The sequence below is a fragment of the Rutidosis leptorrhynchoides genome, chromosome 10, assembly GCF_046630445.1.
Source record: "Rutidosis leptorrhynchoides isolate AG116_Rl617_1_P2 chromosome 10, CSIRO_AGI_Rlap_v1, whole genome shotgun sequence".
In the NCBI taxonomy this organism is placed as follows: domain Eukaryota; kingdom Viridiplantae; phylum Streptophyta; class Magnoliopsida; order Asterales; family Asteraceae; genus Rutidosis; species Rutidosis leptorrhynchoides.
Window position 1 is genome coordinate 302,759,539 of NC_092342.1, and position 22,962 is coordinate 302,782,500.

Here is a 22,962-nt window from a genome sequence, read left to right on the forward strand (position 1 = left end):
TGACATTTTGTGGCATTTCATCACGTTGACTTATTTTTTCGGCCCTTTGACAAGCATCACAGGATTTGCAAAGAAGGTGTGCGTCTTTGAAAATTGTAGGCCAATAGAATCCAGCATCGTAAACTTTTCTTGCTGTGAGTTGAGGCCCATAATGCCCTCCTGTTGTTCCTGTGTGACAATGGTTTAAGATTTGACTAGCTTCATCTCTGAATACACATCGGCGTATTATTCCATCGGGACAACTTTTAAACAAATGTGGATCTTCCCAGAAATAGTGTTTTATATTACTAAAGAATTTCTTTCGTTTTTGGTACGATAATCCTTTTTCAAGGAATCCACATACTAAGTAGTTTGCATAGTCTGCAAACCATGGAATTTCATTATAATCTATCTTCAATAGATATTCATCAGGAAAGTTGTCTTGTATGGCCGATTCATTTAGAACTTTTAATTCAGGATTTTCAAGACGAGAAAGATGATCAGCGGCGAGATTTTATGCTCCCTTTTTATCTCGGATTTCAATATCAAACTCTTGTAAGAGTAAGATCCAACAGATTAATCTTGGTTTGGCATCTTGTTTCGAAAATAGGTATCTAAGAGCAGAATGGTCGGTATAGACCACCGTTTTAGCTAGAACGAGATATGAACGAAATTTGTCAAAAGAAAAGACAATAGCAAGGAGTTCTTTTTCAGTAGTTGTGTAATTTGTTTGTGCTCCTTGTAACGTCTTACTAGCATAATAAATAGGTTGAAATCGTTTTTCAATCTTTTGTCCTAAAACGGCTCCTATTGCAAAATCACTTGCATCGCACATAAGTTCGAATGGTAGATTCCAATTTGGTGTTATCATGATCGGCATATTAGTGAGTTTTTCTTTAAGAATATTAAAAGATTTGATGCATTCATCTGAAAAGATGTATGGAGCATCCTTTTCTAGGAGTTTATTCATAGGAGTGGCAATTTTAGAAAAAACTTTTATGAAACGTCGGTAAAAACCGGCATGCCCTAGAAAACTCCTAACTCCTCTAACATTGGTGGGATGTGGAAGTTAAGAAATTACATCTACTTTAGCTCTATCCACTTCAATTCCTTCCTTTGAAATTTTATGACCAAGAACGATGCCTTCTTTAACCATGAAATGGCATTTCTCCCAATTAAGTACTAGATTTGATTGTTCGCATCTAATAAGCATTCGTTCAAGATTAATTAGACATGTTTCAAAAGTATCACCGAAGACTGAAAAGTCATCCATGAAAACTTCCATGCATTCTTCTATCATGTCGTGAAAAATCGCCATCATGCACCTTTGAAAGGTTGCAGGGGCGTTGCAAAGTCCAAATGGCATGCGTTTGTAAGAAAAAGTACCATAAGGGCACGTGAATGTGGTTTTCTCTTGGTCTTCGGGTGCTATTGGAATTTGAAAATATCCGAAAAACCATCAAGAAAACAATAGTAACTATTTCCGGCTAATCTTTCTAACATTTGATCAATGAAAGGTAAGGGAAAGTGATCTTTTCTGGTGGCGTCATTTAATTTTCTATAATCAATACAAACACGCCAGCCTGTTACAGTCCTAATAGGAATAAGCTCATTTTTTTCATTTGTGATGACAGTCATGCCACCCTTCTTAGGTACGCATTGAACTGGGCCTACCCATGGACTATCAGAGATTGGATAAATTAAACCTGCATCAAGCAGTTTAATAATTTCTTTCTTAACAACATCTTGCATATTAGGATTTAGTCTTCATTGACGTTGCACATACGTTTTATGACCTTCTTCCATAAGGATTTTATGTGTGCAATACGAAGGACTTATTCCTTTAATATCATGAATTTTCCATGCAATAGTTGGTTTATGAGCTTTTAGCACAGAAATGAGTTGAGATTTTTCATTTTCAGTAAGAGAAGACGATATTATTACAGGTAATTCAGATTCACCATGTAAATAAGCATATTCCAAATGGTTTGGAAGTGGCTTTAACTCTAATGTCGGTGGTTCTTCTATCGATGATTTATATCGATATCTGTCTTCTTCTTTTAGCATTTGAATTTCTTCTGTTGTTGGTTCATATCCATTAGCCATAAGTGTAGCTAACATTTCAGTTTCATCAATTGGTTCAGTTCCTTCTCCTAAAGAACATTCTCCTGTTGCTTGTAATTCTGGAAATTCTTCTAACAATTCTGCATGTGAATCTATAGTTTGAATATAATAACATGTATCATCTGCAGATTGCGGTTGTTGCATGGCTCTATCAATAGAAAAGGTAACACTCTAGTCCTCTATACTTAGGGTCAGTTTCTTTCCGAACACGTCTATTATTGCTTTAGCCGTGTTTAAGAATGGTCTTCCTAATATGAGAGGAACTCGAGAATCTTCTTCCATGTCCAGAATAACAAAATCTTCTGGAAATACTAAAGTACCAACTTTAACTAGCATGTTCTCCATTATCCCTCTAGGATATTTTACTGATCGATCGGCTAGTTGTATGCTTATTCGTGTTAGTTTCAATTCTCCAAGGTCTAGTTTAGCGTATAGTGAATACGGCATTAAATTTATACTAGCACCTAAGTCTGCCAATGCTTCTATTGAACTAAGACTTCCCAAAAAACATGGAATTGTGAAACTTCCTGGATCTGGTAGTTTTTCTGGTATCTTATTCAACAGCACTGCAGAACAATTAACATTCATAGTAACAGCCGAGAGTTCTTCCATTTTCTTTCTATTCGTGATTAGATCTTTCAGAAATTTAGCATATCTAGGCATTCCTGAAATCACATCAATGAAAGAAAGATTTACATTTATCTGTTTAAACATATCCAAGAATTTGGATTGCTCGGCTTCAAGTCTCTCTTTTCTCATTTTACGCGGGTAAGGAAGTGGTGGTTGGTATGGTTTAACATAAGGTTTAACCTTAACTATGTTATCTTCATTAACCTTTTCAACTACCGGTTCTTTTTCCTTATCTTGATCAGATTGTGGTTCTTGTGGAGTAGGAATAGCTTCATCAGAAATTACAGGCATTTCAGGAGGTTTAAGTGTAATACCACTTCTTGTGGTAATGACTTTAGGTGTTTCATTCCGGGGGTTAGCATTTGTATCACTAGGTAGACTTCCCGATTTTCTTTCACCTATCAACTTTGCTAGGGTGCTTACTTCTTGTTCCATATTTTGAATAGAAGCTTGTTGATTTCTAAATGCTTGAGTATTTTGTTCATTCGTTTGTTTTTGAGATGTGAAAAATTGCGTTTGAGATTCAACTAGCTTCGACATCATATCTTCTAAATTTGGCTTTTTATCATCGGTCTGTGGTGGTTTATTTTAAAAATTAGGTCTTTGCTGGTTGTAAGTATTATTGGATACTTGTTGATTACTAGGACCTTGTTGGTTGTTGTATGGAACATTTCAGTTATAATTCTGGTTTTGATTGTAGATCGGTCTTGGCGGTTGATAATTATTCTGATAATTATTTCCAGGCCTTTGGTTTATGTATAAAACATTCTCTCTTTGTTCCATTGTTAGTTCAATACTGAGACAATTTTTTGTCAAATGTGGTCCTCCACACTGCTCACAACTAATTCGTATTGAGTGAATATCTTTAGTCATCTTTTCCATTCGTCTCTCGACAGCATCTATCTTTGCGGAAATGGAATCTAAGTCATGGCTAGAATCGGCTCTAGCTGCTTTAGATGATCTAACGATATCTTTTTCTTGGTGCCACTCATGTGAGTGGGAAGCAGTGTTATCAATAATTTTGTAAGCGTCAGTTGCGGTTTTCTTCATAATGGAACCACCAGCTGCTATATCTATGTCTTTTCGTGTAGTGATGTCGCATCCTTGGTAGAATATTTGTACTATTTGACAGGTGTCTAAACCATGTTGCGGACATCCTCTTAATAACTTTCCAAATCTTGTCCATGCTTCATATAAAGTTTCATTTGGTTTTTGTGTGAACGTAACAATTTCTCCTTGAAGTCTCACGGCTTTAGATGCCGGAAAGAATTGTTTAAGAAATTTTTCAACTAAAACATCCTATGTATCAATCGCTCCTTCAGGTAACGATTCTAACCAATCTTTGGCTTCTCCCTTTAAAGTCCAGGGAAATAACATGAGATATATCTGTTCATCCTCCACTTCTCGGATTTTAAATAGTGTACAGATCCTATTAAAGGTACGAAGATGTTCATTTGGATCTTCCTTCGGCGCACCACTAAATTGGCATTGATTTGTCACCATGTGTAGGATTTGTCCTTTGATTTCATAATCTGGTGCATTAATGTCAGGTTGAGTAATTGCGTGACCTTGGCCAGTGCGTTTAGCTCTCATTCGGTCTTCCATACTTAGAGGTTCCAGATTCTCCATTATTGAATTTGTTGAATCTGAATCACTAGAGGATTCTGATTTAATGGTTGGTTCTTCAACAATCTCTGTTTGAATGATTGGTGGTTCCGGAGGAAAGATTAGTAGTTCAGGATCTCTGAATTGTCCCTGAATATCCTCCGGATTCTCAATTGCGAGGTCGGGTTCAAAAAATGGATTATCGGAAATCTGAATTGGAGTACTTGGTTGACTGGATGACAATTCTAAAGAAAAATCAACGGCGACAATATTTGCTAGATGTCTTGATCTGGTTACAGGTGGTGAACGTACAAAAGGTGGTGAACGTTTTGCTCGGTGCATTCACTGAATATCCTATTAGTTATAAAAAAATAAAAATTATATAAGTTATCAAATTAATAGACTTTTTTGCTTTTGCCCACGTTTCGAATAGCCAAAAGATGTAGCAGGGAGCCAGAACCCTTTAAATCGGAAGCTCACAACTCAGCCACTAACAAATCCAACTATTACTACGAAGCAGAAAATTTGGATGTCTATCAATTCAACCGCTTAAAATAATTTTTCATTGAAATTTAAAGAAATTTTAGAGAAGAAATAGAAAAAAATCTAAGTCCTAAAAACTAGAGCGGCGAAAAATAAAAAAGAAAAAGAGCGCGTCGAAAAACGTCGAAAAAAATAAAAGGTCGAAAAATAAAAAGAATGTAGCGCGTCGAAACTTAAAAAGGAACTAAAAATTAAGAATTAAAAGTTGCGTCTAAAAAATATTAAAGCTTACAAGGAATTCTATATCTAAAACGGCAAAAACTTAAAAAGGTACTAAAATATTAAAAACGGCGTCGCAAAATTCTAAAACACCTAAATCTTAGTCTAAAGAAAAAGCACTTAAGGGATTTTACGGCAAAGCATAAAAATCTAGAAATAAAAATAACTATGGCAAAAACTATGATTTAGATCTAATTACGAGCGAAAAATACAAATATTACGCTAAAACGAATAAAAAAAATACAAAATATAAAAATAAACTTAAAGTTGTAAAAAGTACAATTTTTATAAAAATATTATTTTTATATTATTTATTTTATAAAACTATTAATTTTTATATAATTTATAAAACTAAATAAATTAAATAATACAAATTAATTAATAAAATTAAACTAAATAATAAATAAATAAAAACCTAATTAGGGTTTAATTAAATAATAATAATAATAATAATATACTCCGTAATTAATTCTGGATTAGGTCAAACTGTGGCGTGTCAGGTACGATCATGCGATCGCATGAAGTTTTGCCTTCGGGCTCATGCGATCGCATGAGCTAGGGTTTCGGGCCGGAGTTGGGCTGCTACAGTACCGGGCCTCGTGGTTTTTATATTTTTTTTTTTCAGTTTTCTGTTTTAAATATATATATAATATTTATATAACTTAAATAAAAATTTAATTTTAAAAACTAAAATAAAAATAAAGAAACTTTATAATTTTATATATATATAACAAACTATTAAAAATATATAAATATTTTGTTTTTCTTTTCTTTTTATATTTTCGTATTTTAAAATTTAAAACGTATATTTTTATACAAAGAACTTAATAATAAAAAAATCTTTTTTTATAGCATTGCGCTTTCGGCGTTTTAGCGGTCCCCGACAGCGGCGCCAAAAATACTTGATGTGTGCGAGGTGTACTAGGAAATAGTATTATTTTTACAACTAAATACTATTAAATACGATACAATTTTACACAAGAGATTTATTTATTTATAGAATGGATATACCTAAACCTTGCTACAACACTTATAGGTAGTGTACCTAATCGTACAGTAGTGTAGTTTTTAGTAAGTCCGGTTCGTTCCACAGGGATCTTTAAAACAAGCTTAACGCTATATTTTTTTAAAAACTATAATTGTAAAAATACAAAAATATATATAAGTAGTATTATTATTATAAAAGGGGGTTTTTACCGTTTAATGACCGGTTTGTCGATTTTAAAACTTTAGTCGCAGTTAAAACCTAAAGTAAAATATTAAAAATAAATATAACTTAATTTAAAGAGTAAATTAAATAATGATAATGAAATTGCGATAAATAAAAGTGCGATAAAATAAAATTGCGATAATTAAGGAGTACGATAATTAAAAATGCAATTAAATAAAATGACAATAAATAAAAGTGCTATAATTAAAAGTGTAATTAAATATGAAATATATAAATTATACTTATTTAAACTTCCGTAATCATGATGTTTGACGTGTTGATTTTAGTTTATTCCCATGGGTTAATTGTCCTTTGTCCTGGATTATTTAATATGTCTGTCTGGTTTTTGTCCATAACAGTCCATCAGTCATAAATATAAAGTGCGAGTGTCCTCGTCATTTTATCCTTATATCCGAAGTCAAATATTCCAACTAATTGGGGACTTAAACTGTAACAAGGTTTTAATACTTTGTTTAATAATTACACCAGGATATAGACTGCGTGTAACCCAAGGTTTTAATACTTTGTTAATAATTATGCCAAGTGTCCTTGTACATAATTTCACCCCTGTTTTAATAATTCCATAGACTATTAATCCATTCCCGTGTCCGGTTAAATGAACGATTATTCGTACATATAAATATCCCGCCCATCGTGTCCGATCGAGTGTATATGGTTATTTATAGGTACGTCCAATTGTAAATCTTTATATTAAAATTAACAAACTATCATTTAGTTAAACAAATATAAAGCCCATCAATAGCCCATAGTCTAATTTCCACAAGTGTCGTTCTTTTGTCCAAACCCCAATTATGGTACAAAGCCCAATTACCCAATTTTAAATATTTTAATCCAACATCATGATTACTTCGTCTTAAATAAGCATAATAATAACTTAGCTACGAGACATTAAATTAAAAATAACATTAACCATAACTTACAGTGATTAAAAATAGCGTAGCGTTACACGGACAGAATTTCGACTTACACCCTTACAACATTCGCTATCATACCCTTATTATTAGAATTTAAAATTAAAATTAAAATATAATATATATATATATATATATATATATATATATATATATATATATATATATATATATATATATATATATATATATATATATATACATATGAAGGAAGAAGAGAAAAAGATAGATATAATCGATCACCAAACTGCGAATTTATAGGGGTGTGGCCTGTCACCTACTGCCATGCGATCGCATGGATTTTTGCCTTCCAGGCCATGCGATCGCATGGCCCCTTTTTCCAGCTCACAAGAGTTTGGCTCCTAGCTTGCCGACGGTTTTTATTATAATATATAATATATAAATAATTTATATAATTATTTAAATATTATATTTTATTCTTGTGCATAGTCGACTTGTAATTTTTAGTCCGTTGTGTCGAGCGTTGAGAGTTGACTTTGGTCCCGGTTCCGGATTTTCGAACGTCCTTGCGTACAATTTAATATCTTGTATTTTGCGTTTTGCGTCTTGTACTCTTGTAATTTTGAGATGTTTCTCATCAATAATTTGAACCACTTTGATTGTACTTTGTACTTTTGAGCTTTTTGGTCGTTTGCGTCTTCAATTCATCGAATCTGTCTTTTGTCTTCACCTTTTATTATTTAAACGAATATCACTTGTAAATAGGACAATTGCAACTAAAAGCTTGTCTTTCTTGAGGGATAATGCTATGAAATATATGTTCGTTTTTAGCATTATCAATGTACACAACAAATATTTGGATCTTACAGTTGTAATAAGTTCTAGACCGTAGAAAATCACATAACATCATCTACATTCATTCACTTAATTTTTTATGTATGTATTAGTTCATAGATAGCATGACATCCTTAAAACTTACTTAAAAGGTTGAGCACTACTGCACACAACTGTTACGTACCAAACATTTCAAAATATACTTTTACCAAAATGGTAAAGTTTCCCGTTGACTCAAAATCTAAAATAACCAACATGAGGAGACTCAATTGAAACCATAAGCTATAATGACATTTTAACACAGATGGATCAAAATAGGCGTGTATGACCCAAATGGATTATAAATTTCCATTTCCAAACAAAATATACTCAAAAGTCATTTTCAAGATAACAAAATTTCCTAACTCACTTAACTCGATATATGGTACGTGTCTACATTGATTGTTACCCAAATTGACCCCCATTTAACCCAAATGAGTGAAGTGTCCAAATAGTCAAAACTATGACTTTTCATCATTTTTATATAAGCATGAATTCATACATAGTAAGCTACCACTTAAATAACACTTGTATTTTGTAACATACATAGTAGTCAAATACGACATTAACAATGGTTTGAAGCATTATACTGTTGACAATGAGCCATTTGGGTATGTGTTAGCAACACCTATCACAATGACAATTACAATCACGAGACCATTTCATATCAAAATTATCAATTTTGTTTGATAAAAGAACTGACTAAATCTCAAAACCACATCATTATTTGTTTTACTTTTTTACCTCTCTTGTTTGAATCAAAAGTCTCCATCATTTGTTAACCACTATACATAAATAGGTTAATGAGTCAGTACTTGAAGCAACCGAATAAGCGAGTGTTAATCCATCGACATTCAAAACACCACCAGATGTTGCATCACGATTAGCATTTGAACAGGTCCAATCAACCTTTGAGGAATGAGAAAATGATAAACATATTAGAAATTGCAAAAGAAATTTAATAAATAGAGAACATAAAGTGAAGAAACTTAACCTTTTGTTAGCAATGTCAAACAACCGAATTAGGGTTTCATGTGTCTAGGATAACGGTGACTTTTAGTTGGAGGAAGGAGGTGGTGTGTGTAGTGTGTTGTTTAAGCTCCAGAAGGAGACGGTGTGCAGCAGGTTTTTTTTTAGAGAAGAAGAATGAAGAAGGTGCTGGAATGGGGGTTTTAAGTAAATACTGAAGCTGGTGGTTCCAAAAAAAAAGCTACAGTAACATTGCTACAGTGTAACAGTGTTTTGCTACAGTGTAACAGTGTTTTTTGGCGAGGTGTCGAGATATGATTGGTACCCGTTGTCCATAATTAGTATATACTTAGTTTTTTGTAGCTTTCAAGCATGTCTTTCGTCTTTTGAGAGCAAATTATAGTTTCCCTTGTGCGTGCAAACCATATACTGCACCATTAAGTCCCCCAGTTTGATGATTGTATTATGTAAAAATGCAATCATTAATCTCTTAAAATATGATGCCTATGCTGTTCACGGAATCATAATGCCTTTTTTCGTTGTCTTTTTAAAAAATGAAGGGACTAGTATTTATTGTTTCCGATGGCTGATTTGACATATTGCAACGTACCTTTTTTCCTTTTTCCTTTTTTCAAATTCTGAAAATCATTCAAAAACTTCTTCTTTTTTATCTTAGTCGTACACTTTTCTATATATGGCTATTTATTTGTTTTTAAACCGACCGTATAAATACTCCTTGTATCATTGTTAAACAACTTTATAAAGATCCCAATCTTTACTCTTCATATATTCTTCACCTTACATAATTTTCCTCTTTAAATTGCTAAATTTCTTTGTGCAATTCCTTGTGAAAGGTTAATGTGCTTCTTATGTAATTGTACTATATCCTTCTATGAAATATGAAAGATGTGAATTTCTTTTTTTCTTTTTGGCCAAAAAACTAGGAATTAAATTAAAATAATTTTTCACGAAATTGTGAAAAATTGGAGATTACATCAAGAAAACAAGTTGGGCTTACAACATACATACCCACTTGATAACACCATCATCATGGAAAAAGAAAAACTATTACACAACATAGAAGCATACATGCATATAACTTGAGAAAAAAAGAAAACATCTTTGACCAACTTCTCATAGTAGCATCCAATATATCCACACATGGAATCGAATGAACCCCTTATCAATTGAATGAACCGTTGACTCTCATCTTGTTTACTAGGATCAATAGTTGTACTCCAAGAGTGCGTTTATAGTGTGCATTGACTTTCTATATATTAGCACCAATCTAAAGCGACTGAAAATCCTAAGCAAGCATATCATAGACCCATATCTCATCCATATTTTATACCATAGGCAATATACTCCATCAAGAGATTAAATACTTCCCCACAACAGCAACAATTATGATCCATAACCAAATGAGCTTCACAAACTTGACCCGGAACACAACAACGGTAGTATATAGAACCCATAACAGTAAACATAAGTGAAAGGCTGACTTAAATCCTAATAGCAGTAACAAATATGATCTATATCATAACTATAGTTGTAGCTGTAGACTTGGCCCATATACATATTATCTTGAAAACCTTCACCCATTTTCCACAATTGTGTCTAAATAACAATAAACTAAAGCTTGAAAATTATTATTCAAATTTCCTACATTCCTCTCATTATCTTTAATCCCAAGTCTCCTAGTGTTTCATGTGTTTTTTTTTCATGGTTTAACTTTGTTCGGTCGTTTACTACTATCAAACATGCCTTCTAAAAAATTCTCGAATTCTTCCAAATTATTCTTATTTTTAAGATTTTTCTTAAGGTTTAAAATTTTACCAATTACTTTGATAGGCTTGCAGGGAAATCCAACCGAATTTTCTTCTTGTACTTGATCCCCATCGTCATCATCAGTATGAACTAGTGACCATGCCCCAACTTCATCAGTGTACTCCCTGGCTTTTAACTTCTTTCTTTTATGCCCTTTTGTTAAGCTATGATTCGAAGTCGTAGTCACTTCCTTTTGTGCTAAAACTTTAGTTTTTTTAGAATTTTTCTTGTAGATGGCACAAGACGATCAACAATCCAAAGTAGGGAATCATCATCAGTATGAACTAGTGACCCCGCCCCAACTACATCAGTGAACTCCGCGGCTTTCAACTTCTTTCTTTTATGCCCTTTTATTAACCTATGATTCAGAGTCGTAGTCACTTCTTTTTTGTGCTAAAGCTTTAGTCCCTCTGACTAACGGGTTTAACATTTGTACTTTTAGTGAATTAGTTCATTTTATACTTTTAATACACATGAGAATAAATTTACTTTGTATTTCTAACAACTACAATCATTATTTTCCGATATCATTATTCTTTTTATGATATTATTATTATTTTTTGACAGTGTCAAGTGTAGGTTATAGTTCGTGGGATCAGTGGACACCACTAGTTTGAAATCTTTTTATAAAAAAATATATTTTAATACTGTATAAAGAAACTACTAAATTTAACCATAGAACTCCATATATTTTTCGAATTTATAATTTTTCATTTAAGTTGTATAAGACATCACTAAATTTGACCACTCGAATCCTATAAATTTTTCAAAATTGTAGTTTCTTGAAAGTAAACAATCATTAAAATAGTATTAAAATATACTGTAATTAGCATTGAAAATTTTTTAGAATGTCATTAAGTTCTGATCCTCGAATTTCAAGATCTAAATGTGAATTTTTATTAAGTAGTTACGCATTTAAGAGATAACTAGAACTTAAGGGGGTGATTTTGTAAATATAACCGGTTAGCGAACGGCGTATCGTTAACGACTTTACTGAAACCTATATTTGAAGCCCTTGTCAGTTCTCCCCACCATTTCACATTTCCATTTCCAATTCATTCTTTTAGCAAGAAGAATCAGATTCTCTATCTCTCACGTTATATAATTATAGAATTATATTTATAATTTAATTTATTATAAGATTTAATATATTTATAAATTTCACCTAGAAGGCACACACTTCTTTGTTTCCTGTATCTTTGGCGACCGGTGAAGTAGGTACGTTTGTGACGTCACTTTCTGGTATGTTCACTAGTGACGTATGTACATGTTAGATGGACATAGGTATATATCTGTATATATATATATATATATATATATATATATATATATATATAGTTTAAGTTTATATATTTTGTATCTATGACTATTGGAACTTAATATAAGCGTTAAGATTAATTAATAATTAATTGGATACTCTAATTATAAGGTTTATTTTATTTATTTATTAATTATTAATATGGCGATTTGACTGTAGCTTTGATTAACCGGCACTAATTTCGGATCTCTAAATCTGGAATTACTATTTAAGTGTTTAATCGGTGTTATTTTTAGGGTTAACTGAGACTGATTGAACCACTTTAAGCTTATTCATCCTGCAAATTAATTAGCTGATGTTATCAACTCCAGGTATTAATTTAAGGAAATTTAGTTTGTCTGTTTTTTGTTAATTTTTTAAAGCCTCAATGATTAGTAGGTAAGAAATTAAAAATAAGTGGAGTTGTTAGATAGAATTGTTGTGATGGAAAGTGATTTTTGTTGGATACTATTCATTCATTATCATTATTTAAATCATCAAATGGATTAATGTTATTTTAGTATTGAATTTTTGATAATTAGGTTTAAATCTGTTTTATCTATGAATGTTATGTATTTGTTACTTGAAATTAGCTATTTGACTGTGTTCATTCATTTATCTTCATTTGATGATTTAAGCTGATCTGATATATCACTAAATACTTGATAGCTAGAAGTAGTACTATGTGCATATAAGAATTTAATGGAGCTTTTTTGTCTACCATATTTATCTGTATTTTGGGTCCAGGCTGACAGGTGGTTAATTGAGCTTGTATTATTGACTGAATTGGTTCCAGGATTTCAATATTTAGCAGAACGTACATATGTTTTCCATCCGCAGCTATTAATTTTTGAATTATTAGCTGTTTCAGATAAAAGCATATATTCGCTTGTAAATGTTTGCTCGTACCTTTTACCGTGTGTCGGTCGGTTGATATTTAAATAAGTACTTATTTGACATGTTATTTTAAATATTCAGGTTGCAGATGCTATTGTTGCTCGGAGAATAAACAGAGTAGGTAATCGAAGTGGTTGTTACACATATTGCATGTGAGCAAGGATGGGGTCCGCCTGTTGCGTCGCTGCTAGAGATAGGACCATCACAAATGGATCAGGTAGTGATGCTATGCCAAGAAACATCCGATATTCTCCATCGTGGAGCGTTAGATGGGATAATCGGCGGCGTGTAGCAGGGGAAGAAGCTTCGATAAGTTGGTATTCTGATGGTGTGGGACCCAATGACAGGCTGGACAATAAATCTCAGACTACTGCTGGAACTGCGTATGCATCAGAAGAAGGTAGTCCGTTGGAAAGCTTCCGGAATCTTACTTGGCATAAGTCTTCACCTCCTGAAGGACGTACGGTTCCTCAGTCAGGTAAATTCATCATATTAAACAATATATAAAATTGAATTAAATTTTTGGTGTGATACTCAGAACCATAATCTTGTTGCCATTACTCAGTCAGTTACTCGGTGTACAGTTCATAATTCATCAATGATTTATTTGGTTAGATTTTCTTTTTTTCAACGTGAAACGCTCGATCATTATAGTTTTTGTTCTGCTTTCAATGTCTTGTGCAAGAAAGCAATATAGCGTAAAATGTTGAAATGGCATTGTTTAACCTCTTTTTTATGGGCCAAAGTATCCTGGGTTGCTAGTAACAATAATGTGGTTGGCACACATGAGGTTAAATGGTTCAAATTCGTCATTACTAGTTATGTTAATGGTTTCTGGAGGCTGTAAACAGTGAAATGGTTTTAGTTAATATGCCATATCTCATGTTCTTTTACTTGTCCTTGCAGACCAATCAGTCACTCAGATTGTTACAGAGGTCAGTTGCGGGTCGGTAATTCTTTTTTATAAAAAATCATAAATTCTATCTTTCGTTATATTTACATATATGTCCTTTTATGCATTATGTATGTAAAGGAGTCAAGAGAAACTCAGCTTGCTTCGGAACCGTCTCCAACAATGATGTCATCATCCACAAACTCAGTTTATTCCTTTTCGGCATCCCCTTTGACCTTTCCCCAAGGTCAACTCATACCCCCGTCAAGATGGCCGGGTCGTTCCCCAGGGATGAAGTCTCCAAACTTCTCAATATCCGAAGAGGGCTCACCTTTGATTCCCCTGGGGTGGAAAAATGAATCAAATCGTGGGTCCCACGGTGGATCTTCAGATGGTTGGTCTTTTGATAGCGAGTCTCTCAACTTTAATCGTGATAAAGTAAGCAGAAGTAGTAACGGGGCTTCGTTTTCACCTTCAATTGATATACAAACGTGTGGCGTTTGCTCCAAACTTTTAAAAGAAAGATCTTCATGGAAGACGCAAGAGCTTGCTGTTGTTGCCATTTTGATATGCGGGCACGTTTATCATGCAGACTGTTTAGAAAACATGACGTCCGAAATTAACAAGTATGATCCCGCATGTCCTGTCTGTACTTTTGGGGAAAAGAAGCTTCTTAAACTGTCGGAAAAAGCAATGAAAGCCGATTCTAAGATGATCAAGAAATCAAGAAAACGGGTGGTGGATGGTGATATGAATGGGTATGATATTACGCTTGATCGTTATAAGAGTAACGAACATGATGGCAAAATCCCCAAGATGAGTTCGAGTTCCAGCATGAAGAGCTCAATAGGAATGCCCTTTTTAAAGAGACACTTATCTTTTGGTTCCAAGTGGAGTCGGTCCTTGTCGGAAAATAATTATTCTCGGAAAAAAGGATTTTTCTGAGCTAAATCAAGATTCGCAGTAACAAGGTACTCCAATATACTACCATATGTGCTCGTTGAACATATGTAATTAACTATCCTTTATATGTTCATCTATTACCCAACTGCTACTCAGCAGAAGTTGGTGGTGTTAGGGGGGCAAATGAACATTTATAGGTAGAGGTGCGTATTTTGACCCATTTATTAATGAATGGGTCAATTTCAGGTGTGTATTCTTATCTCAACCGGTCGAATGCGTAAAGGAATGTTTTTGAGGAAATGGTTTAATTAGTATTGCTGGATAAAATTTTTGTTCAATTGATAGAAATCTAAAAGTATCATTGAAATAATGTCGTTTTGTAATCATATTATACACATTAATTAATCCCGGCAAGGGCAAGTCTTCCCCATGTCACCATAACAAAATATTTATTTTTTTTTTTTTTTTTTTTTTTTTTTTTTTTTGGGGACAAAAAGGTATTGCGGGTCAACTCGTATAAAATAACCAGTTTGGTTTCTGGTGTTGATAATAGACCTTCTGTAGGCAGATTGAATTATTGGTGTCTCTGAAGCTCTAGAATTTAGTCGATGAAGATATGATATTATCAGATATCGAAAGCTGTCTTCATCTTTAGTATCTCAGGTACCAGTGGTAGGACTGGCTCTTCAAGACACTGTAAAGAAGGTTTTGAACAACACAAACAAAATCAGCAATATCTTTGATCAATTTGGTACATATAGCTGGGGAGAAAAGTAGTATAAATCAACAGTCACATAATTGAATGGGCTTGGTAGAAATTCCTTTTTTTTTGAGTTTGTGTTCTGTAAATTTTAAAGTTATGTTATCTTCTTTTTTTACGTTGCATCATCTGCTTGCATTTATATCATCTCAAAAAGCAAGCCCTACGGTCTACACAGTGAAAAGAAACCAATCTGCAAACCTAATTTTCAAAATGGTCAACTAAAACTGTGATCAGATAGTACGTCTGTACTATGCTAATTACGTTAAAATTTCAAGCTTTACACCATTCCCATTCTTTAGCCATTGCCGTTGTCATCATTAACACAATGACATTTGCTCACCATTGATTAGTCATTGATGATTCATGATTGCTTCAGTCATGGAATACCATATTTGATGGCTAGATGATTGTTTTAACTTCTTTTTTTCTTTACAAATTGCGTCAACACTTAGACGTTGTACTATACTAATTAAGTTGAAATAGTAAGCTTTAGACCAATCCCAATGGTATCCGTCCTCGAGTCGCTCTCCACTTTGCCGGGCGTCAATGGCAATCATGTGGTATGGTCTCGCCCTCAACATGCAAATCTAGGCTTGTGCTCAAAGTTGTCATCATATAGCATAACTCTGGGCGGGATCTCTTTCTATATATGTATAGATACCGGTGTACACGTGAAAAGTGAAAAAAAGCCAGTAAAAATAATAATAATAATAATAATAGTAGTAGTAGTAGTGGTGGTGGTGGTGGTGGTGGTGGTGGTGGTGGTGGTGGTGGTGGTGGTGGTGGCGGCGGCGGCGGCGGCGGCGGAGCCAGGATTTACAATGGTTGGGGTCACAAAATAATATTGAAATATATTGAGTAAAAAATTTTTGTTGACGAAGTATAATTAAGCACAAACATAAATAAATCAAGTTGCCTTCTAACATAGATGGCATGTTAAATCTTTTATTTTATTAATAAGTAAGAAATTTATACATAATTATCTTTTTTAGTTAACTTCAAAAGATCTTTTTTAATACTTAATCTTTATGATTATTAAAATTTAAAAAATATAAGTATAAGCTCATATGTTGAATATGTATGAATAATGAATAGATCAATATGATGGCTCCAATTATCATATTATGTCTCCATTGATTATCATGCAGGCGGAGTTAAACAAAATAATGACTTATAATTGGTTTAAAAATAAAGAGAGGTAGTGCAAAGATTTGAACTTGGGACCCCATTAAACTAATCAGGAACTCAACCAACTGATACGTTCACATATATGTACATATATATTGATATTTGAGTGGGGTCACTTGACCCCACAACTTTGTACATGGCTCCGCCTCTGGTTGTGGGAGTGAAAAATGATGTTATGATGGAGTGGTCTTAGAGGGCATGTAGCTTGTTTGGCTACCTTTGAATTTATGTTGATCCTAGAAACCGTTGAATGTTATTAGGTTTTTTTGCAAAAAAAAAAAAAACAAAAAAAAAAAACAAAAAAATGTTATTGAGTTTTTTGGAAAAAACAAGGTACTCGTATATAAATGTGGAAAATATTATCAGTTAAATATCTAGAGAACTAGTGAAATGACATGTGGAATCACGGGTTTATTTAAATGAAACAGTTTAATGATATGTTTTAGGTATTAAGTTAACGTAAATGCTAAAGTTTTTTAGTTTAATGACTCGTGGAACCACAGAGTCCGACAAAAAACTCGTCAGCTGAACATTTCATCAAACACCTAAAATGCATATTAAACAATCCAGATAATGTTAGTTGTCATTTTATTTTAAAAATGTAAATTAAAAAATAAATTTAGAATTGGTTTACTTCTGCCTAGCTTTTATACCTTCTCGTACTTAATTCAAAATAATTAATTAAAATAATTTAAAATTATTTAATTTTAATAATTAAAATAATTATTAATAAGATTTAATAATAATAATTAATTAATAAGATTTAAATTTAAATCAAAATTGTTTAGATTAATAACATCACTCACCATACTTAAAAAAATTTCTTTGTATTTTTTCTTAACAGAGGAATTAGTCTAATAATAACATCATTATTATAGAATTTTAATATTAACTATAGATATCGCGCCATTAATTATACAAGATATTAAAAACTTAATGCAAAAAAAATGAAAGAAAATTATATAAATTTAATGAAATACTATAGTCTTTATATAACTATAAGAGTAATTGTTATATATTTATATTTATATATTAAATTTTTATATATTTAAGTATTTTGGATGAAATCGTGTTCATCAATGGATTATAAGTTGACATCCATCTCTGAATTAATAAACATCCATATTCGTATCTATATCCAATATTCATTCATTTAGATTATCAATATCGCTTTAAACGAATCGAATCGGTTGGATATCTATCGAATCATATGTTAATTGACATCTCTAGTGGTTTATTTACGTTAGAGATAATCAATTAATAGATGCAAATTATAGTCCTATATCAAATATTGAAAGAAATAAATGTTAGGTTATGAGTTTATAGACAACTTTTCAGTATTATCAATTGATTATAAAGTACTAGAAAAATCATCGAACTTATATGTAGGACATTTTATTAAGCTTAAAACAATCTCACATCAAATATTGAAAGAAACATAATCCTACATTGAATAAGAGAATTGTTGAAGATAATCGACTAATAGATAGCAAATCATAATCTTCTCATATCAAATATTGAAACAAACAAATATATAATTATAATAACTTTATTATAACCTTAAACCCTTCGCATTAATGGTAATTAAAAAATTATAATGAATCAATTCACGAATACAATTTATCATTTACATTCGAAGTTTCGAACCCTTAATCCTTCACATCTTTAATCGTAATTGATATGCATCCATTTTAGATTATCGTGGATCGGATATATTATGATTGCCTATTTTAAGTAGTACGTGACTCATGGCAATATGTATTACATACGTGGCACACATAACCCGACATGTTCAATGATACGTGTGGCCTCATAAGTCATAACTTACATGCAAAAACATCCAACGTTTATCTTGTCAAAACATGTTACAAACGACATCCACCGGCACCATAAAACCCCATATTCATCGATACATATTCGTCATTGTAGCTTTTGTTATCAATTCTTTACTAAAAACATCCCAAATTCCCAACTTTATTTTATTTTCGATTAAAAAAGAAATAGAAAAATGGCAGATATACGAGACGAGCACGGCCGTCCTATTCAACTCACCGACGAACACGGCCAACCTGTTCAACTAACCGACGAACATGGTGTTCCCATGCACCTCACTGGCGTTGCTACACCCGTTGGATCAACACCTCCGGGTCATACGACTATCGGGTCGGAGCTTAATAATAAGATGAGTCATGATCAGACTAAAATGGGGTCTGAAACCCATGGTGGAACCCACTTTGCACCGACACCGGTTGATTACGCCAAACATGGCGCAGGTGCAGTTGCTGGTGCCGGTGCAGCAACGGTGGGTGCGGTAGCTGGAGTTGGAAAAGCGGCTACTCATGCAGTTACAGGTGGCGGTGCACCTACGAGCCATCCTCACGCTCATGGTGCGGGTACGGATAAGAAAGAGCTGGAGAGGTCGTCTAGTTCTAGTTCGGTAAGTTCTTAATTTGAACATTTTTTTAGTTTGATTTCTAATCTTAATTTCTTGTTGTGTTTGATATTCGGTTTCTCAACGAGTAATCTGAAATTCTAACCGATTCTGAAGATTTTAGGTTTGTTTTTGATTTAATTTAAAATTTGATTTTCGATCTTATTTTTTAAATTCGGCATCTCGGCTAAATTAAAACCGAATTTAAATTAATTTGAATTCAAGTAATAATATAGACCACAACCTCTCAATATTAATAGTCAGATTGAAAATAAATTTTGTAGTTATTTTAATTAAAATATAAAAAATATAGTTTCCCGTAACCTCACATCACTTTTTGATCATGTACAATTTTGTTTTATAAACTCATAATTATACCTCTAGATTAATACGAGGAACTTATATTATTATTCTAAGATAATAATAGGTAATTAAATGTAAATGGATCAAAAGTAAAGAGGCGTGTCACCTTCGTTTCCGTATTAATCGTAATTGAAAGGAATTTTAGTTTGAATTCAAATTTTCAGTTAATTTTCGTTCTCCCCCAAAATTTTCAAAACCGAAGACTAAAGTAATCTGAAATACAGTAGACAGCTCTGGTTATTAAAAGCATTTTCAATACACCTTAATATTTTATTTATTATAGCCTTAACAAATGTTATTTTTGTATTTAATGAATTGTGTTGATTGCAGTCGGAAGACGACGGACAAGGAGGGAGAAGGAAGAAAAAAGGAATAATGCAGAAAATAAAAGATAAGCTTCCGGGACATCATAACAGCAGCAGCGGCGCTACTACTCATGATAAAATAGATAAGCAGCCGGCAGGAGCCGCACACAGCGCCAGCACCCAAGAAACAACCACCACCACCAAACTAACGGTGGAGAAGGAACACGAGAAGAAAGGTTTTATGGACAAGATCAAAGACAAACTTCCGGGTCATCATTAGATATAGTTAATTTCCATCAAAATCTAAAAAATATCAAAATTTACCATTACTGCTAGCTTCAATATTTTTAGTTTTAAGTTTGTTTTCTACGTGTGTTTTATCCTCCATCGATGTATATAGTTGTGTACGTATGTACGTGTAGCTGAATTTAATTTGGATTTTCAAATATACTATTTAATTTAGTGTTTGTAATAATAGGTTGGCGGCAGGGATGGCGCCGCGGGTAACGAGCACGGGTTCCATATACCACGACCGCCCGTCGAGTTTTTTTTTTTTTTTTTTTTTTTTTGCACGTTGAGACCCGTTACCCGTCCACGGGTAAAAACTTTTCGCCCATGCCCGAGCCGCGGATACCCGCGACCCGCAGGTAACCCGCGGATAATAATAATAATATACAACTTTGTATTAGAAAATCTAAATAATTTTATTAATTATAAAAATATATGTACAAGCTACGAGAAAGCCGCCCCGTCTCCAACTGAGGTCTTCTCGCCTGCTGCCAGGAAGATTCGATCCCAACGTCTCGCAAGACCTCTGTATAATGAAGTGAAAATTAAGTTTTTTACTTTTATATAATAATATATTTTTAATTATTATTCAAATACTAGTAAAATAGCTTTTAAATTTAATAATTGTAAGTATTATATACGTGGGTAAATTAAGAAAAGTCTCATGTATTCACGGGCGGGTTTTACCCGCGACGGGTAGTATATACCCGTGACCCGCCCGCGACCCGGCGGCGGCGGGTATCAAATTTTATCCGTACCCGTGCTCGCGGGTAAGATTTAATGATTTTACCCGCCCATCGTGGATCGGGTACCCACGGGTCACGGGTTTTTTCTCGCCCCATTGCCATCCCTTTATAGGCATCGTTTCCCTTTGTTTTATTCTTTTTTTTTTTTTAGGCAGAAATTAAATTAAAATAGATTTGATCTAACTTGAGTTGTTGATTCATATCGATGATAGGTCTGATTCCTCGTGACATACACCCAATTTGAACAAGTAGAGACACAAACAAAGACAAATAAATGATATGTTCATATACTGTAATTCTCACATAGCATCTAAATTGAAAGAATCATTAGTGACAATCTGATGATTCCGGGATCCCTTGTAGTTATGCTATATGAAAACGAAAGTTGTGTTTATCGGGTTGTTTTGTTCCGTTTTCGAGAATTTTTGGACCACATTCCTATCGATATGAGAAATCGAATTCATTCGGTTTTTAAGAATTTCAGGATCAGAATTCAATCGAAACAAGAAATCGAATTAAGTTTAAAACCGAAGTCGAAACTCAGCCGAAATTAAATTTATATTCGGTCCAATTTAGGTTAAAATTTTAAACATCTTTTAACCAACATAATTCACTCCTCGGACCGGGCGGCCCCGGGGACCTCCATGGCTACTCTCTTTTCGAACATCCATAGATCCCTTATCCTAGGTCTGTAGCACATGTTTATATATGAAAACCCTTATAGGCTCCTCAAAGATTACAAAATAAATCTAAAGATTCATCGATTACTATTTTTCTTAGATAGAGTTAGTCTATGCTTTTAACTCCTCGAATCATTTTGATACTTACTACGTTCTTCCTCTCAAAATGATCAAAATAGCTAATTCATACAGGGCAGATCAACCAGCAAACCAAATTAGTTTTGGTTTTGGTTTTGGTTTCGATTTCGATTTCGATTTTACAGAATACGAAAAATTAATATTGAAAATTGAATTCAAATTGTAAACTGAATCAAACGGAAAACTGAATTAATATCGACTTGGTTCTTTTCAACTTTTATTCGAATTGATTTTCAGCTTCCAATTTAAGGTTAGAAATTGAATATTGAAGGCGGTAAAGTGGCACGAGTGTCATCTTAAATTTTCTTCGATGCACATTAAGTTCCTACTAGCGAGAAACACCTGGGTGGCGAGCCCCCGAACGACGAGACCTATAACTGGGTGAATTGCGCACATTGGCGCCCCCTCTGGTCAAGACTCAAGAGCCCATTTTAATTCGATCTTTGGCGTTACCAAAATTTGAACCTAGGTCTCCTGTTTCACAGTGAACTCGATGACCACCGGGCAAGGTTATGAGATACGCAATTCATTCAAAATGTAAACCTTTTATCACAAATTAAAGCTTAACCCCGCGACTTCGCCTTTACAGGGTAGTGCTTAACATTGGAAATATATTTTCTGCACTAAATTGACGGATAATATGGATCGTGAGATCATTGAAATACTAGAAGTCTATATGGATGGATACAACTATTATGTGTATGCGATATCCACCATGTACTATGCACCGTGCACAAGTTGCATCTAGGCACATTGATCTTGTTATACAGTCGGGTCTTAAGAGTTGAGGCTAAGTGGTGGTAAGAGCTTTTTCGAGTAGGAAACTTACTCCTCCAACAATGGCAAATCGCCACATCAACACCACCTCAACAGTGACATGCTTTTCTGAGGGACCCACTCGTACACAAGATCCTTTTATACACATACACACTAACATAAGAACAAAAACAAAAAAACACATTTAGTTGTTTGACTTCCTGCAAACAACCATATGCCACCAAAGTTTCCTTCCAATGACCTTCAATGAAGGGGCCAATTAGTATCACTTATACAATTTGACGGATGGTGCTGCTGCCTGCTGGGGTGATAATGATTCGAAAGGCCCACCTGCGAAGCTTCTACTCTTTTTGTTTTTTCGTTGCATCATTTGCTTGTCAAAACACCATGATATTAGTTGAACGAAGATGGTTACTTAAAAA

General features: G+C 33.4%; 2 protein-coding genes and 1 non-coding gene across 8 annotated transcripts; all 3 read left to right on the forward strand.

Annotated features, from left to right (window-relative positions):
• The first annotated feature begins 3,871 nt into the window (after positions 1–3,871).
• On the forward strand, positions 3,872–3,978 carry LOC139873966 (small nucleolar RNA R71). The gene has a single exon (XR_011767675.1). It is a non-coding gene; the product is annotated as a small nucleolar RNA R71 (small nucleolar RNA).
• A 7,950-nt stretch (positions 3,979–11,928) lies between these two features.
• LOC139871970 (uncharacterized) lies at positions 11,929–15,746 on the forward strand. 6 transcript variants are annotated; one of them, XM_071859737.1, is made up of 6 exons: positions 11,929–12,090; positions 12,427–12,501; positions 13,148–13,544; positions 13,973–14,001; positions 14,100–14,929; positions 15,426–15,746. In XM_071859737.1, exons 3-5 carry the CDS (start codon positions 13,229–13,231, stop codon positions 14,901–14,903), a joined length of 1,149 nt encoding a protein of 382 aa, XP_071715838.1. In that variant the 5' UTR covers positions 11,929–12,090; positions 12,427–12,501; positions 13,148–13,228; the 3' UTR covers positions 14,904–14,929; positions 15,426–15,746. The 6 variants fall into 6 exon arrangements, with proteins under 6 accessions (XP_071715838.1, XP_071715836.1, XP_071715839.1 ...); XM_071859735.1 differs by lacking the exon at positions 12,427–12,501 and having other exon boundaries at positions 11,929–12,114; XM_071859738.1 differs by lacking the exon at positions 12,427–12,501 and having other exon boundaries at positions 15,415–15,746.
• A 3,001-nt stretch (positions 15,747–18,747) lies between these two features.
• LOC139873378 (uncharacterized) lies at positions 18,748–20,330 on the forward strand. The gene is made up of 2 exons (XM_071861312.1): positions 18,748–19,249; positions 19,937–20,330. The coding sequence occupies exons 1-2, from the start codon at positions 18,821–18,823 to the stop codon at positions 20,189–20,191; spliced, it is 684 nt and encodes a 227-aa protein (XP_071717413.1). The 5' UTR covers positions 18,748–18,820; the 3' UTR covers positions 20,192–20,330.
• The last annotated feature ends 2,632 nt before the right edge of the window (positions 20,331–22,962 follow it).

Bases quoted from the DNA above. Each gene is read 5' to 3' on its own strand.
- LOC139871970 (XM_071859735.1), top strand. From the start codon at position 13,229: ATGGGGTCCGCCTGTTGCGTCGCTGCTAGAGATAGGACCATCACAAAT. The intron at 13,545-13,972 runs GTAAATTCATCA...TTGTCCTTGCAG, and splicing joins ACGTACGGTTCCTCAGTCAG to ACCAATCAGTCACTCAGATT. The intron at 14,002-14,099 runs GTCAGTTGCGGG...ATGTATGTAAAG, and splicing joins TCACTCAGATTGTTACAGAG to GAGTCAAGAGAAACTCAGCT.
- LOC139873378 (XM_071861312.1), top strand. From the start codon at position 18,821: ATGGCAGATATACGAGACGAGCACGGCCGTCCTATTCAACTCACCGAC. The intron at 19,250-19,936 runs GTAAGTTCTTAA...TGTTGATTGCAG, and splicing joins GGTCGTCTAGTTCTAGTTCG to TCGGAAGACGACGGACAAGG.